Source organism: Danio rerio, chromosome 22 (assembly GCF_049306965.1).
Source record: "Danio rerio strain Tuebingen ecotype United States chromosome 22, GRCz12tu, whole genome shotgun sequence".
NCBI lineage: Eukaryota > Metazoa > Chordata > Actinopteri > Cypriniformes > Danionidae > Danio > Danio rerio.
The window spans coordinates 1,134,362-1,151,389 of NC_133197.1; the positions used below are offsets into that span (position 1 = coordinate 1,134,362).

The following is a 17,028-nucleotide window of genomic DNA, read 5'->3' on the forward strand; positions in this document are numbered from 1 at the left end:
AGTGTTGATTTGTTCGGAGCGGTGTCTAAGTTCACTACATTCTTTCAGAGGTGCACCCAGCTCTGTGAGTTCATCAACTCCTCCAGAAACTGAAGCTGGAAAGCTCCTGATTCGTTAACGGTGCGTGAATGTCCGCTGAAGTTCAAATTTTCCAACTCGAGCGAAACGTGCAACACACGCACTAAGCGTGTCAATCGAGCAAAATGCTCAACTCACACCGCTTCATTCGTGCGAATCGCGTCATTTGCGTTGCCTCATTCGCAGCCATAGCATCATTCGCGTCGCCTCATTCACATGTATAGCGTCATTTGCGCAAATCGTGTCATTTGCACTGCCTTATTCACACATATCGCGTCATTTGCACTGCCTCATTTGCGCCATCTTATTCGTGCGTATCGCGTCATTTGTGCCACTTCATTCGCGTGTCTCGCATCATTTGCTCTGTCAGATTCGCGAGTATCGTGTCATTTGTGCCACATCATTGGTGCATATTGCGTCATTTGCACCGTCTCATTCAGAATTTCGTGTCATTTGCGGCACTTCATTCGCAAGTATCGCGTCATTCGCACCGCCTCATTCGTTCATATCGCATCATTTGCGCCACCTCATGCGCGCGTAACACATCATTTGTGGCATCTCATTCGCTCGTATGGCGTCATTTACGCCGCCTCATTCGCACGTATGACATCATTTACGCCGCCTCATTCGCACGTATGACATTATTTACGCCGCCTCATTCGCACGTATGACATCATTTACGCCGCCTCATTCGCACGTATCACGTCATTTGTCCTGCCTCATTCACATGTCAGACTTTAAAAGAAGTGATGTGCAATTAAAATAATAGCATTTAGATACTTACGTCTACAGCCAATCAGAGGATCTCCGTATGTGTTGTCAGGGCAACCACTGCAAGTCCGGCCCCCATTCCCAGGACGGCATTGACATTGACCGGTGCGCTAAACCACAAAAACACGTGAGAACCGTGTGTGTGTGTGTGTGTTTGTTTGTTTTTGTGTGTGTGTTCCTGTAAATTAGTAAGTGTGCATGTTATATGTGTGTGTTTGTGTGTGTGGGTGTGTATGTACCTGGTCACAGGTGGCGCTGCGGGCATTATCAGGGTCACAGCCGCAGGGTTGGCATCCGCTGGGTGATGTGGGGTTCCAGTAACCGGCAGCGCAGCGATCGCACGACAATCCCTCCATATTAGAGCGACACACACACTGACCCGTCAGCTGATTACACACACCGCTGAGAGAACCCACAGAACTACAGGAACACTCTGAACACACACACACACACACCTATCAGTGCAGTTGTAGTCACATTCAATCTAATTCAGTTGCGTTCATTATGTTCATTCACATGTGTTTAATTTCATCGATTATTTATTGTCAGTTTGATGTTCATTAGTGATGATTTAATTAGCAAGCTGTTGTGTTGTTATTGTTGTTGTGGTGATGTGGTGTTGTGATGCTATATTGTGCTGTTGTGTTGTGGTATTGGTATTGTGTTGATATGGTGTTATGTTGTGTTGTTATGGTGTTGTGTTGATGTGTAATCATGGTTTGTTCTTATGTTATTGTGTTGGACTGTTGTGTTGTTATGGTGTTGTGTTGATGTGTTCTCATGGTGTTGTGTAGTTATGGTGTTGTGTTGATGTGCTCTTATGGTGTTTTGTAGTTATGGTGTGTTGATTTGGTGTTGTGCTGTTATGGAGTAGTGTTGATATGGTGTTGTGTTGATATTGTGTTGTTATGGTGTTGTTTTGATATGGTGTGCTGATGTGTTATTATGGTTTGTTCATATGTTATTGTGTTGTACTGTTGTGTTATTATGGTGTTGTGTTGATATGATGTTGTGTTAATATGTTGTTATGGCTTTGTGTAGTCATGGTGTGTTGTTATGGTATTATGTTGTAATGTTGTGTTGTTATGGTGTGTGCAGTTGTGCTGTTATGGTGTGTTGTGGTGTGCTGTTGTGTTGTTGTGGTATTGTGTTTTGTTATTGTGTTATGTTTCGGTGTCATTGTGGTGTTGTGGTATTGTGTTTTGTTGTCAAGGTGTTGTGCTGTCATGGTGTTGTGTCGTCATGCTGTTTTGAAGTGCTGTGCTATGGTGTTGTGTTGTACTGTTATTTTGTTCTGTTGTGGTGTTGTGTTGTTGCGGTTTTTGTGTTGTGTTGATGTGTTATGGTGTTGTGCTTTTATGGTGTTGTGTTGTGCTGTTGTGGTGTTATGATGTTTTTCAAGTTGTTGTGTTTATATGGTGTTGTGTTGATGTGTTGTGCTGTTGTGTTTTGTTGTGGTGTTGTGGAATTATGATATTGTGTTGTGCTGTTATGTTATGGAGTTATGTTGTGGTGTTGTGTGGTGTTGTTATGTTGTGTTACGGTGTTGTTGTGGTATTTTGATGTGCTGTTGTGTTATGGTATTGTGTTTTGTTGTATTATGGAGTTAGGTTGTGGTGTTGTTATGGTGTTGCACTGCTGTGTGGTTAAGATGTTGTGGTAATGTTGTGTTGTGTTGTTCTGTTGTTATGGTATTGTGTGGTGTTGTTATGGTGTAATGTTATCAAGGTGTGGTGTGGTTATTGTTTTGTTATGCTGTTGTGTTATGTTGTAGATGTTTTGTGCTGGTGTTGTGCTGGTGTTGTTGTGTAGTTGTGTAGTGTAACTGACTGGAGCAGCCGAGCGGGTTGTTGGCGTTGAGGTTGTAGAATCCAGCTTTGCAGCGGTCGCAGCGCTCGCCCTCCACATTCTGCTTACACACACACACTCCTGTTCCTGCATCACACTGACCACCGTTCTCTGAGCCCGCCGGGTCACACAGACAACCTGAACACACACACACACACACACACACACACACACACACCATCATCATCCGAGAGAGAGAGAGAGAGAGAGAGAGAGTGTATTTGTACAGTATGAAATGTGATTGTGTGTGTGTGTGTGTGTGTGTATGTGTGTGTGTGTGTGTGTGTGTGTGTGTGTGTGTGTGTGTGTATGTGTGTGTGTGTGTGTGTTGTGTGTTGTGTACATGTATGGTATGTGTGCATGTTTGTGTATGGTGTGTGTGTGTGTGTACTCACGCAGGCAGGCGTCTGCACTCCTCATGTCACTCAGTGGGTTGGGGTAGTAGTTTCTCTCGCAGCGTTCGCACTGTGGTCCAGTGGTGTGATGCGCGCACGCGTCACACACTCCTCCACTGCTGCGGCCCGTCGCCTCATAGCGCTCCGGGTCAAAGTGGCAGCGCTCAGAGTGATTATTACACTCACATCCTGCAGGAGACACACACACACGCTCAGATACTCACACATTGATCACCATAATGCTGTACTCACTACACACACTACTCATAACACACTACTTACACGACTCAAACACTTTTCACAGCACTCACACTACTTAGAATTCTCACAATTGTTACTTGAAAGACTTGAAACTTACGCTGCTGACGCTACTCACAGTCTACTCCATACTCACAAACTGCTCATACACTACTCACAGACTAATCATACTCACAGAGTACCAATTCTCCTTCCACACAAAAACTACTCGTACTTACTCTACTCAGTCACACTACTTATATTAACACTACTTAGACTACTTAGTTTACTCTGACTACTCATTATAATAGATCATAAATTATAATACTCCCTCCACTCATACTCACAAACTACTCACTCACTCATACTCACTCCACTCATACTCACTCTACTCATACTCACAAACTACTCACCCACTCTACTCATACTCCCTCCACTCATACTCACAAACTACTCACTCACTCTACTCATACTCTTTCCACTCATACTCACTCCACTCATACTCACTCTACTCATACTCACTTTGCTCAGACTACTCATACTCCTTCCACTCATACTCACTCTACTCATACTCACAAACTACTCACTCACTCTACTCATACTCACTCCACTCATACTCACTCTACTCATACTCACTCCACTCATACTCACTCTACTCATACTAACAAACTACTGACTCACTCTAGTCATAATCAATTTACTCATACTCACTCTACTCATACTCCCTCCACTCATACTCACAAACTACTCACTCACTCTACTCACTCCACTCATACTCTACTTATACTCCTTCCAATCATACTCACTCCACTCATACTCTACTTATACTCCTTCCAATCATACTCACTCCACTCATACTCACTCTACTCATACTCACTTTGTTAAGACTACTCATACTCCTTCCACTCATACTCACTCTACTCATACTCTTTCCACTCATACTCACTCCACTCATACTCACTCTACTCATACTCACTTTACTCAGACTACTCATACTCCCTCCACTCATACGCAGACTACTCAAACGCCTTCCACTCATACTCACTCCACTCATACTCCCTCAAGTCATACTCTCTTCATACTCACTCTACTCAGACTACTTAAAGTCCCTTCACTCATACTCAGACTACTCATAATGCCTCCACTCATACTTACTCTACTCATACTCTCTCTACTCAGAATACTCATACTCCTTCCACTCATACTCACTCTACTCATACTCCCTCCAGTCATACTCACTCTCTTCATACTCACTCTACTCAGACTACTCATAGTCCCTACATTCATACTCCGACTACTCATACTCATTCCACTCATGCTCACTTTACTCATACTCACTCAGACTACTCATACTCCCTTGACTCATATTCCCTCTACTCATACTCACTCTTTTCAGACTACTCATCCTCCCTCCACTCATGCTTACTCTACTCATACTCCCTCCACTCATACTCCCTCTACTCATACTCACTCTTTTCAGACTACTCATACTAACTTAACTCATGCTCGCTCATACTCAAACTACTCAGATTAATCTTACTCCCTCCCATCATACTCAGACTACTCACATACTCACTTTACTCAGACTATTCAAACTCCATCGACTTATACTCACTCTACTCAAACTTAGACTAATCAGACTACTCGTATGCACTCATACTCACAGACTACCCATCCCCACACTACTCATACTCACTTTACTCAGACTACTTGTAATCCCTCCACTCATACTCAGACTACTCATATGCACTCTACTCACAGACTACTCATCCTCACACTATTTATACTCAGACAACTCATACTCACTCTATTCAGACTCCTCATACTTTTGTACTCACTCCACAAATACTCACACTACACGCAGACCACTCATAGTCACTCTACTCATACTCACAGACTATTAATAATACTCACACTACTCATACTCAGACTACCAGAGTACTCATACTCCTTCCACTCATACTCATTCAATTCACAGACTGCTCATACTCACACTACTCAGACTAATCATACACACTCCAGTCCTCCTCAATGGTACTCACAGACCACTCATGTTCACACTATAATGTTCACACTATAATGCTTATACTCTTGACACTATTTATTATGCTTTCACAACTTTCTTTACTCACACACTACTCATAATAGTGCAGTGTTTGTATGCAGACGTACGCTTGCAGGCGTGTGTGTTTCCGCTCTCCGCTGGTCTCCAGGGAAGGTCATTATAGAAGTCGTCACATCGATCACAGTTCACACCGGCTGTGTTGTGCTGGCACTCACACATACCGCCAACCTACACACACACACACACACACACACACACTATAAGTGAGTTTAAAATTGGCATGGAATCAAAACTCAACCACTTCACTTGTATATATAGTAGTGCGTGTTATAAACGATGTCTCTGTGCACTTTATTATTTTGTAAATATTCATTTGCCCACAGAATCTTTCATCAAATATCATAGTCACATGGAATGCCTTTAGGGCGGAGCTATCAGTAATTTATGGTGGGGTTGTCAGTCCTTTAGGTCGGGGCTATTAGTCCCTTAAGGCGGGGCTATTAGTCATTTATGGCAGGGCTGTCAGTAATTTAGGGCGGGGGGATCATTTATTTGGGGCGGGACTATCCGTTCTTTAGGGCGAGGATATCAGTTATTTAGGGCGGGGATATCAGTTATTTAGGGTGGGGCTATCAGTTATTTAGGGCGGGGATATCAGTTATTTAGGGTGGGGCTATCCGTTCTTTAGGGCGAGGATATCAGTTATTTAGGGCAGGGATATCAGTTATTTAGGGTGAGGCTATCAGTTCTTTAGGGCGGGGATATCAGTTATTTAGGGTGGGGCTATCAGTTCTTTAGGGCGGGGATATCAGTTATTTAGGGTGGGGCTATCAGTTCTTTAGGGCGGGGATATCAGTTATTTAGAATGGGCTATCAGTTCTTTAGGGTGGGGATATCAGTTATTTAGGGTGGGGCTATCAGTTCTTTAGGGTGGGGCTATCATTTATTTAGGGTGGGGCTATCAGTTCTTTAAGGTGGGGCTATCAGTTATTTAGGGTGGGGCTATCAGTTCTTTAGGGCGGGATATCAGTTCTTTTATACAGGAATATCAGTTTTTAAGGGTGGGGCTATCAGTGCGTGTTTTGTTTCTGCTCTGCCTTTATCCATTATCTGTCTCCCTCCATTTTGATTGCAGCACCCATCTCCCAACGATCCAATCAGTCTCCAAATTATGATATCAATCGCATGTACTTCACAATGTGGGAAAAAAGGACAATCTTAATTTCAATTACATGCTGACTTAATGAGTCTTAACTCTACCTGTCCCAGTACCACAACACTCTACATTACTGCCTTACTCCCCCTAGCGGGCGGTTCCATTTGACCAAGTTGATTGCATTATTATATAATCAAATGTGGACAAAACAATGATTGTTGGAAAGCTCAGAGACTCAGGGTTTCATTTCTGTTGACTGTTTTAACATAGAAGTGAAACTGATAGAAATATTGTCATGTCAGTGCTGTAGCGACTTAATTACTAATTTTTGTAATACCATTTTTACATTTGCTGAACAAATTGGTAAGACATGGCTTTGCAGCAAGTTCCAAATTCCAAAATATTTTGAAAAAATATACATGTTGTGTAAAATTAAAGTTCAGTGTGTGTGTGTGTGTGTGTGTGTTTTACCGGTGTGTTAGGAAGGTAGTTGTTGCTGGTGTCCTGAAGGCAGCGGTTGGCGTGTCCATGGCAGAAGCAGGAGCCGATGACCTTCATCTCTCTCAGAGCGTAATACTGACTCAGACCACGACCCGGCAGACTAGGAACCGGACCCAGCTGAGTCAGATTGACCCGCAGACCAGTGAACCCGGACGCCACTGAGGAGAAAAAACAGCCGTCTGAAGGTTAGTTTTAACATTATTATAATCAGGGGGCGGGGCTTGACCCTTTGCATCTGTCATTGCAGCCGCTAACACCACAAACTGTTCAACTATAAAAATTTGATTTAAAAATGTATCATTTTAAAGTTTTTATTTTAATATAATTTAAATTGTGACCTCGCTTCAAACACCTGTTAAAAGATCCCGATTTACATATGTTTAATCTTAATTTGTGAGTCACAAACCATCAATTAAAAGTACTGGAATAGCAGTCCATAGTGATATAAACAATGATGTTTATGGTAAATATTAATGTCATTGTTTAAAAGCAACTTGACGCTTCAAATGAATGTTGTAGCAGCTTCATTATTACACCAATAGGTGGCGACAAACAACCATGTAAATGTATTACATTTAGTACCATCTATAATTTATAAGTGTGTTTATGCGTAAGTAATTGAAACATTAACTAAAATGTGGCATTTAAAATTATGCATTTATAAAAATAAATTAAAATTGTAATATACTGATCCAATTCACAAGCTTTTTAATCAAATACGATTTCGGCAGGTTGATTCAGATATTTGGGATTAAATCATTTCCATCAGTTCTTATCAAAATCAATTAAAATAAAAATAACCCAGCATAACCATTTAATTGGATCAATTCAAAACAATCTCACCTTCAATTTTGTATTCGTTGGGTAGATTGATGTCTGCAAACTGACGAAGAGGGTAAAAGTGAATCTGAAAAGAAGACAATTATAAATGTATTAATTTGGCAAGCATGAGATGTGGTCCTTAAATAGACATCTGGAAGAGTAAATGATCTAATCAGGCTCCCTTTGGTGCCCATTTGGTTACTACTTGGTATAGACAAACTCCCCTTCCCAGAACATTGCAGGAAGTTTTTAGTGAGGGTAAGAACTTAAAGGTGTAACACAACGGAAATGTTTCAAGGGGACCCAAAACCACGACGGACTCTGCTGAGATATGGGTTTGTTATTATGTCCTGACTGTTGCTCAGTGAAGTGATTGGTGGTCTTTGAAAGGTGAGTTGTTTTTAGTTTATTTTAATATTCTGATAACATGACATGGGAACAAACACATACAAACAAGTCCAAATCAATAATGGTTGATTTGGATTTGTTTGTATGCGTTTTTTTTTTAATCTAAACAACCTGTCACCATTCACTGCCATTTTATGAATCACCAAGAACAGCAGATTCAGCTAAATACCTGCTGTAATGTTTTACTGAAGAAAGAAAGTCTCCTACGTCTTGGATGTCCTGTGGCTGGGTTAATTAACAGTATATTTTCAGTTTTGAGTGAACTGTCTCTTTAAGAGAACTTTAACCAATCGATAACGCCCTGGCAACCATAAACTAACGTTCCCAGAACATTGCGGAAAACTTTCCATCTAACGTACTGCAAGCCAAAGCTTGTTATCTAAACGTACCTTCTGGTCCTTGTAGGGGTCATCTGCGGTGGACGGCAGCGTGTAGCAGTACGTTTCTTCAAAGCTGCGAGGAAACGAAGTGCTGACCCGAGGAAAAGTGGACGGACAATTGGTGGCCATGTAGAGGACGGGTTGCCAAGACCGACCGTAATCCCTCGACCTCTCGATGATTAGCGCATCAGGCCTCGGGCCCTACAGACAGGGACGAATCCTTAAATGCGACATTAAATTTGACATTTTACATTGAATAAATATATTGAAGCGTATCAGATACCTTGAATGAGAGGAAAACGGTCTCCAGGTGATACTGTCCATTTAGATCCAGCTGCAGCGTCACAGGATTTACATCTGGAATTAGCCATCACATCAACAGTTGATCATGAACTCTATTGTCAGCTATTGTAAATTTACTATTGACTAGTATTGCGTAATGGAGCGGTTTACATATTGACTTGAATAATACATTTAAATGGATTTAATTAAAAGTGTGTACTGTTTATAATCTGCATGCGGTAGTTGTCAAAATTCAAACTTACTTTACCATTAATTTACAAAATAATTTACTCAATCATTCCTGAGTCAAATTTGTCCGGGGAGTCAGATAGATTTTTCACCACACCGGCACTGCATGTTCATGTCGCGTCAGTGATGGGTCGTTATTGAACGATTTGCTACCTACCTTGGAGTGGTCTGTTTCACACAGAATGCGCACGTGTGGCCTCAAAGCATATCGATATAAACAATATTGGATAACCCTAACCCTAATACCGCATCGCGGTGGGGAATCATATGGATATATCCTCAGTACCCAATATACCGCCCAGCCCTACTGGAAAACATCCACACTCTCTCATTCACTACATCCAATTTAGTAGATCAGTTCCCCTGTATGTGTTTGGACTGTGGGGAAAACCTGAGCACTCGGAGGAAACCCACGCCAACACGGGGAGAACATGCAAACTCCACACAGAGCTGACAGCTGACCCAGTAGGGACTCGAATCAGCGACCTTCTTGCTGTGAGGCCACAGTTCTAACCACCGAGGCACCATGTTGTCCAAATTAATTCAATGTATTTAAATAAAATACAATTATCAAATTGAATTCTAATTACCAAACTTTTTTTATTATAACAATTGCTTATAGTTCAGGTAACGTTATATGACTTTTTAAATTCAACATCACAAAGAAAAGGGAAATTATTAATTATTAAAGAGCAATATTATTGGAAACAAAACATAACATTTTGATAAATGACAGTCTTTTGTGCTGTGTATGATTATTTATATATAGCTTTATTATCATTTAAAATACAAAAAAGTATTAAGCGACTATATTTATGTCAATGAAGCAAGTTTCTGATTCTAATGACGGTTATATTTTTCGCGCGCTCAGCTGTTACTATAGTAACTTGTAGTAAACACGCCGTTTAAAGTTAAAATATGACCTGACTGAGTTATAATTTACCTCATCAATGACCCAAAATGGTGCTAAAACACAATAATTACATGTAAGTTTCGTTTTGAGGACCTCCTGTCATTTAACCTATGTCAGAAATTGTATTACAGAAATGTAAAGAAACTTGCTAACTTAGCTAGTATAGCACTGTTGTTTTTGTATCACGGATGCTTTTTTTCGAGGTCTTACCTTTCTTGGACTGCCACCATCGGTTCGGTCCGGCGCTGGAAATCACGTTCTGGATGGTGTGTGCGTTGTACGCCGCGGGATTGCGAGAATCACACGGACAACATTTCATCTTCCACTGAAACACATTGAAAAACATCGATTTAGACGTTAATATGTTGCTAAGAAGACCTAAAGCATTTGCAGGTATGCTTCATATGAATATCAACGTTTGTTCTCTAATATCAATAACAGAATTTGGGAAAAGGTGAACATAAATGAATATTGAATGCTGCATAATGTCGAAATTAAATGCTATAGGCTACTGTACTCTATACTGTAGTGTTTTTAAACCTTTACCTAAAAAGTGTAGGTCTTATCTACATTTAATTTGGTCATTAAGCAGGCAGTTTTGCTTAAAGCTACAACCATTTATACTGAAAAACTGTAATAAATGTAGTATACTTTTATTTTTACTAAAGAAAACTGTGGTGTATCGAGGTATATTATATAAACTATAGCTGGAAAACTACTGTATTGGGTCATTTGTTATTATAGTTGTTGTCTTACTTTTACCATAGCAACTGTAGATTTAAGGCAAGCACTTTATTTATTTTATTTATTTTATTTCCTTCGGCTTAGTCCCTTTATTCATCAGGGGTCTTCACAGCGGAATGAACCGCCAAACTATCAATTTTCTTGAAACTTCAGTTTTGCGAGATAAAGAGTAGAGCAAAGAAAAACATCCAGGGTGATAACAGTTAACTAAAACATTAATAATAAAACCGCTTTGTTTCTTGAAGTGAAATAATAATTAACCTACATCAAATAAACATATAACAATAAATCCAAGGAATTGTTAAAAATATATTTAAGTTATCTAATATTCATTCATTCATTTTCCTTCGGCCTAGTCTCTTACTTATCTGGGGTCACCCACAGTGGAATGAACCGCCAACTTATCCAGCATATGTTTTACCCAGCAGATGCCCTTCCAGCTGCAACCCAGTACTAGGAAAGACTCATTCACACACAAACACTCATACACTACGGCCAATTTAGTTGATCGATTGCCCTATAGCGCATGTGTTTGGACTGTGGGGGAAACCAGAGCACCAGGAGGAAACCCACACCAACACAGGGAGAACATGCAAACTCCACACAGAAACACCAACTGACCCAGCCGGGACTCAAACCAGCAACCTTCTTGCTATGAGGCGACAGTGCTAAAAACTAAGCCACTGTGTCACTATTTTATTATTTTTTTTAGATTTATTTGTTACCAAAAGTACTTTATTATAGAATGGTTAGTAATACTATAGTATTTTTATAGTATGTGGGAATTATTTTGGTTTTATTGTAAGCTCTCTTTTATATGGGTTTCATGTTAAAACCACTAAATCTTAATGTTATGTTCAAAAACACACTAGAAACCATTAAAATGTGCTGATTTTGTTGGCTAAAAGTTGACGGATTGTAGCATTTTCACAGCTTTTGTCTGTAGAGGAAACCACTGAGCTATTTGTGATGGTTTCTGTAGGACGTTTGTTTCACTAAGGAGCATTTAGAGGTAAATTATGCAATTATGTGGCCTCAGGCTGGTGAATTTGGGTTTGCTTAATTATTGTTTCATCATGTCTCGAAGAGAGAACAGTACGTCTGTGTGAATATTTCACTTCTCCTTCATTCCACTGCAAAACATCAGCAATAACCTGAATAAACATGTTCGTTATGCCTCAAACATCTGCTGCCAGCAAACCATGAAAACCAGAAATGAGGGAATGACACGAAAACCCTCTCAAGCTATACAAAGTCATAATGATTGAATTGTATTTTCTTTAATTTAATGTAATAATTTGGGATAATATGAATGAGAAAAGTACGAATTTAAGGGAAAACTGATTAATTTGCATGAAAGGAGTAAATTTTTTAAAATTATTTTCCCAATTCTCTTGGAAATTTTGCGGTAAAGAGGTAAAGAGTATAGAGCAAAATTAATAGAAAGACAATTCACCTCCCCCTTCTGACCATTAGAGTCTATATGTCAAACTACAGACGGAAGCTTAAAAAAATCAATCCAACCCAATATTGCTTTTAAACTCAAGTGTACATGTGTCTACATGGACTGTGCTTGTGTTGTAGGTGCGTCTGACCTGTCCGTGTGGAGAACAGACCACCTCAGAGCCCATCAGACCGCATGTGGAGGACGCCCGCAGGTTCTGCTCCCGACCCAGCAGCAGATCATCCATTGCTGGGTAACAGGCTCCACGCCGACAGTCCTGCTGTGCCGAACACATGGCAGACAGAGCTGGAGAACAACAGCACAGGTAAATCAGACTGCAGGTGCATTTCAAGCATTTTCTTTTATTTTTAATTTTTTTATTAAACTGGAATTATAAACTACAAATGTGTCATTTGCTGTAAACTATATTTATTATTAATGTGAAAAATGCAGAATTGTTTCATTTGAACTGTAATGCATTTTAAACTATTTAAAAAATAACAAAGTTAACAAAAATAACAGAGAGTTGGCAGTGACAGAGTTGACGATAACAGAGTTGACGATAACAGATTTGACGATAGCAGAGTTGACGATAGCAGAGTTGACGATAACAGATTTGACGATAACAGAGTTGACAATAATAGAGTTGACGATAGCAGAGTTGACTATAACAGAGATGATGATAGCAGTCAACTGACAGTTGATGATAACAGAGTTGACGATAATAGAGTTGACGATAACAGAGTTGACGATAGCAGAGTTGACGATAACAGAGTTGACGATAGCAGAGTTGACAATAACAAAGTTGACGATAACAGAGATGATGATAGCAGTCAACTGGCAGTTGATGATAACAGAGTTGACGATAGCAGAGTTGACGATAACAGAGTTGACGATAGCAGAGTTGACAATAACAAAGTTGACGATAACAGAGATGATGATAGCAGTCAACTGGCAGTTGATGATAACAGAGTTGACTATAACAGAGTTGACGAGAGCAGAGTTGACAATAGCAGAGTTGACGATAACAGAGTTGACGATAACAGAGTTGATGATAACAAAGTTCACGATAACAGAGTTGACGACAGCAGAGTTGACGATAACAGAGTTGATGATAACAAAGTTGACGATAACAGAGTTGACGATAGCAGAGTTGATGATAACAGAGTTGACGAAAGCAGTCAACTGACAGTTGATATTAACAGAGTTGACGATAGCAGAGTTGATGATAACAGAGTTGACGATAGCAGTCAACTGACAGTTGATATTAACAGAGTTGACGATAGCAGAGTTGATGATAACAGAGTTGACGATAGCAGAGTTGACAATAACAAAGTTGACGATAACAGAGATGATGATAGCAGTCAACTGACAGTTGATATTAACAGAGTTGACGATAGCAGTGAACTGACAGTTGATGATAACAGAGTTGACTATAACAGAGTTGACGAGAGCAGAGTTGACAATAGCAGAGTTGACGATAACAGAGATGATGATAGCAGTCAACTGAAAGTTGTTGAAAACAGCTTTGACGATAACAGAGTTGACGATAGCAGTCAACTGACAGTTGATGATAACAGGGTTGACGATAGCAGAGTTGACGATAACAGAGTTGATGATAGCAGTCAACTGGCAGTTGATGATAACAGAGTTGACTATAACAGAGTTGACGAGAGCAGAGTTGACAATAGCAGAGTTGACGATAACAGAGTTGACGATAACAGAGTTGATGATAACAAAGTTCACGATAACAGAGTTGACGACAGCAGAGTTGACGACAGCAGAGTTGACGATAACAGAGTTGATGATAACAAAGTTGACGATAACAGAGTTGACGATAGCAGAGTTGATGATAACAGAGTTGACGAAAGCAGTCAACTGACAGTTGATATTAACAGAGTTGACGATAGCAGAGTTGATGATAACAGAGTTGACGATAGCAGTCAACTGACAGTTGATATTAACAGAGTTGACGATAGCAGAGTTGATGATAACAGAGTTGACGATAGCAGAGTTGACAATAACAAAGTTGACGATAACAGAGATGATGATAGCAGTCAACTGACAGTTGATATTAACAGAGTTGACGATAGCAGTGAACTGACAGTTGATGATAACAGAGTTGACGAAAGCAGTCAACTGACAGTTGATATTAACAGAGTTGACGATAGCAGAGTTGATGATAACAGAGTTGACGATAGCAGTCAACTGACAGTTGATATTAACAGAGTTGACGATAGCAGAGTTGATGATAACAGAGTTGACGATAGCAGAGTTGACAATAACAAAGTTGACGATAACAGAGATGATGATAGCAGTCAACTGACAGTTGATATTAACAGAGTTGACGATAGCAGTGAACTGACAGTTGATGATAACAGAGTTGACTATAACAGAGTTGACGAGAGCAGAGTTGACATTAGCAGAGTTGACGATAACAGAGATGATGATAGCAGTCAACTGACAGTTGATGATAACAGGGTTGACGATAGCAAAGTTGACGATAACAGAGTTGATGATAGCAGTCAACTGGCAGTTGATGATAACAGAGTTGACTATAACAGAGTTGACGAGAGCAGAGTTGACAATAGCAGAGTTGACGATAGCAGAGTTGACAATAGCAGAGTTGACGATAACAGAGTTGACGATAACAGAGTTGATGATAACAGAGTTGACGATAATAGTTGACGATAACAGAGTTGATGATAACAAAGTTGACGATAACAGAGTTGACGATAGCAGAGTTGATGATAACAGAGTTGACGAAAGCAGTCAACTGACAGTTGATATTAACAGAGTTGACGATAGCAGAGTTGATGATAACAGAGTTAACGATAGCAGTCAACTGACAGTTGATATTAACAGAGTTGACGATAGCAGTCAACTGACAGTTGATGATAACAGAGTTGACTATAGCAGAGTTGACATTAACAGAGTTGACGATAACAGAGTTGATGATAACAAAGTTCACGATAGCAGAGTTGACAATAACAGAGTTGACGATAATAGTTGACAATAACAGAGTTGATGATAACAAAGTTGACGATAACAGAGTTGACGACAGCAGAGTTGATGATAACAGAGTTGACGATAGCAGTCAACTGACAGTTGATATTAACAGAGTTGACGATAGCAGTCAACTGACAGTTGATGATAACAGAGTTGACTATAGCAGAGTTGACAATAACAGAGTTGATGATAACAAAGTTGACGATAACAGAGTTGACGACAGCAGAGTTGACGATAATAGAGTTGACGATAATAGAGTTGACGATAACAAATTTGACGATAGCAGAGTTGACGATAATAAAGTTGACGATAATAGAGTTGACGATAATAGTTGACGATAGCAGTCAACTGACAGTTGACGAGAGCAGAGTTGAAACTAACAGAGTTGACAATAAGAGTTGATGATAACAGAGTTGATGATAACATAGTTGGCGATAACAGTGTTGCCAATAACAGAATTGACGATAACAGTCGACTGACAAAGTTGATGATAACAGTTGACTGATAGAGTTGACGATAGCAGAGGTGACGATAGCAGAGTTTTCGATAGGAGAGTTGCCAATAACAGTCGACTGACAAAGTTGATGATAACAGTGTTGACAATGATAGAGCTGACAATAGCAGAGTTGATGATAACAGAGTTGACAATGATAGAGCTGACAATAGCAGAATTGATGATAACAGTCACCTAACATAGTTGACAATAACAGAATTGACGATAGCAGAGTTGACATTGACAGAGTTGACTGTGACTGTGACTTTTTTGTTGTTGTCAAACATTACTGTTTACATAAACATTCATAAATACATATAAATCACTAAACATTCTCAAGTTTACTCTTGAATAACCTCAAAAAGCAACACTTTATTATAGTAAAAAATAAAAAGTATTGTTGAATTAAAGCAATAAAACTGATTTTTAGGCAACTGAAACTCAGGAAAGTGCTCAAAAGCAAACATGGGTTTTTGAAAATCCTTGAACTATATTTGAAATAAAATTTGTTTATGGTTTTATTTCAACTATTTTACTGTACAGCTGTCAAAACACAGAATGAAGCAAAGACAAATTCTTGATTTAAAAATAAATCTTTTAATCTTGTACAACAACACTGACAAATAACACACATTTGATCAAGATTTCAGAAACCGCATTCGAATATCAGCAGAATTTAATTCAGCTAATTTGATTAAAAATCTTTGAACACGACTGTTGAACATGGTCGATTTGATAAATTACATAAAGTACATACTTTACATAAAGTGTTAGTCAAATGTAAAGTACAGTAAGGACTTTCATGACGCTACATATGCTGAGCTCTGAATTACAAAAGCTGTACAAAAGAAAAACTGTGAACACAAACCTGCCAGTGAAAGTAAAATCCACGTCTTCATCCAGAAACCAGTCAGATCTGAGCCAATAAAGGAACTGAACTGAAGGAGAGATTAAATCACGATTAGCTTTAATGTAATACGCTGAACTGAGGAGCTAGCGTGTGGATGATGTAGATCTGTGTTCAGTGCAGCGTGTGTGTTTGCCTTTTATTTGTCCCACCTGAGTGTGTGTGTGTGTGTGTGTGTGTGTGTGTGTGTGTGTATTACACCCTTCCTCAAATCATCACACCCTGCACAGCATGAATCAACACGCAAACACACACACACACACACACACACACACACACACACACACACACACACACACACACACACACTCACATCCTCAAAGTAA

General features: G+C 39.7%; 1 protein-coding gene across 1 annotated transcript in view; it reads right to left on the reverse strand.

Moving 5' to 3' along the window:
- lamb3 (laminin subunit beta 3) overlaps positions 1-16,816 on the reverse strand; it is a 30,963-nt gene extending 14,147 nt beyond the window's left edge. Inside the window, exons 1-12 of the mRNA XM_073936854.1 lie at positions 16,664-16,816; positions 12,445-12,599; positions 10,316-10,430; positions 8,945-9,018; positions 8,671-8,862; positions 7,895-7,958; positions 7,022-7,209; positions 5,502-5,622; positions 3,093-3,281; positions 2,680-2,835; positions 1,089-1,282; positions 863-959 (exon numbers count right to left, since the gene is read on the reverse strand). Coding sequence (XP_073792955.1) covers positions 863-959; positions 1,089-1,282; positions 2,680-2,835; positions 3,093-3,281; positions 5,502-5,622; positions 7,022-7,209; positions 7,895-7,958; positions 8,671-8,862; positions 8,945-9,018; positions 10,316-10,430; positions 12,445-12,599; positions 16,664-16,694 — 1,576 coding nt within the window. The 5' untranslated portion in view covers positions 16,695-16,816. The remainder of the gene's footprint in view (positions 1-862; positions 960-1,088; positions 1,283-2,679; positions 2,836-3,092; positions 3,282-5,501; positions 5,623-7,021; positions 7,210-7,894; positions 7,959-8,670; positions 8,863-8,944; positions 9,019-10,315; positions 10,431-12,444; positions 12,600-16,663) is intronic.
- Between the last annotated feature and the right edge of the window lie 212 nt (positions 16,817-17,028).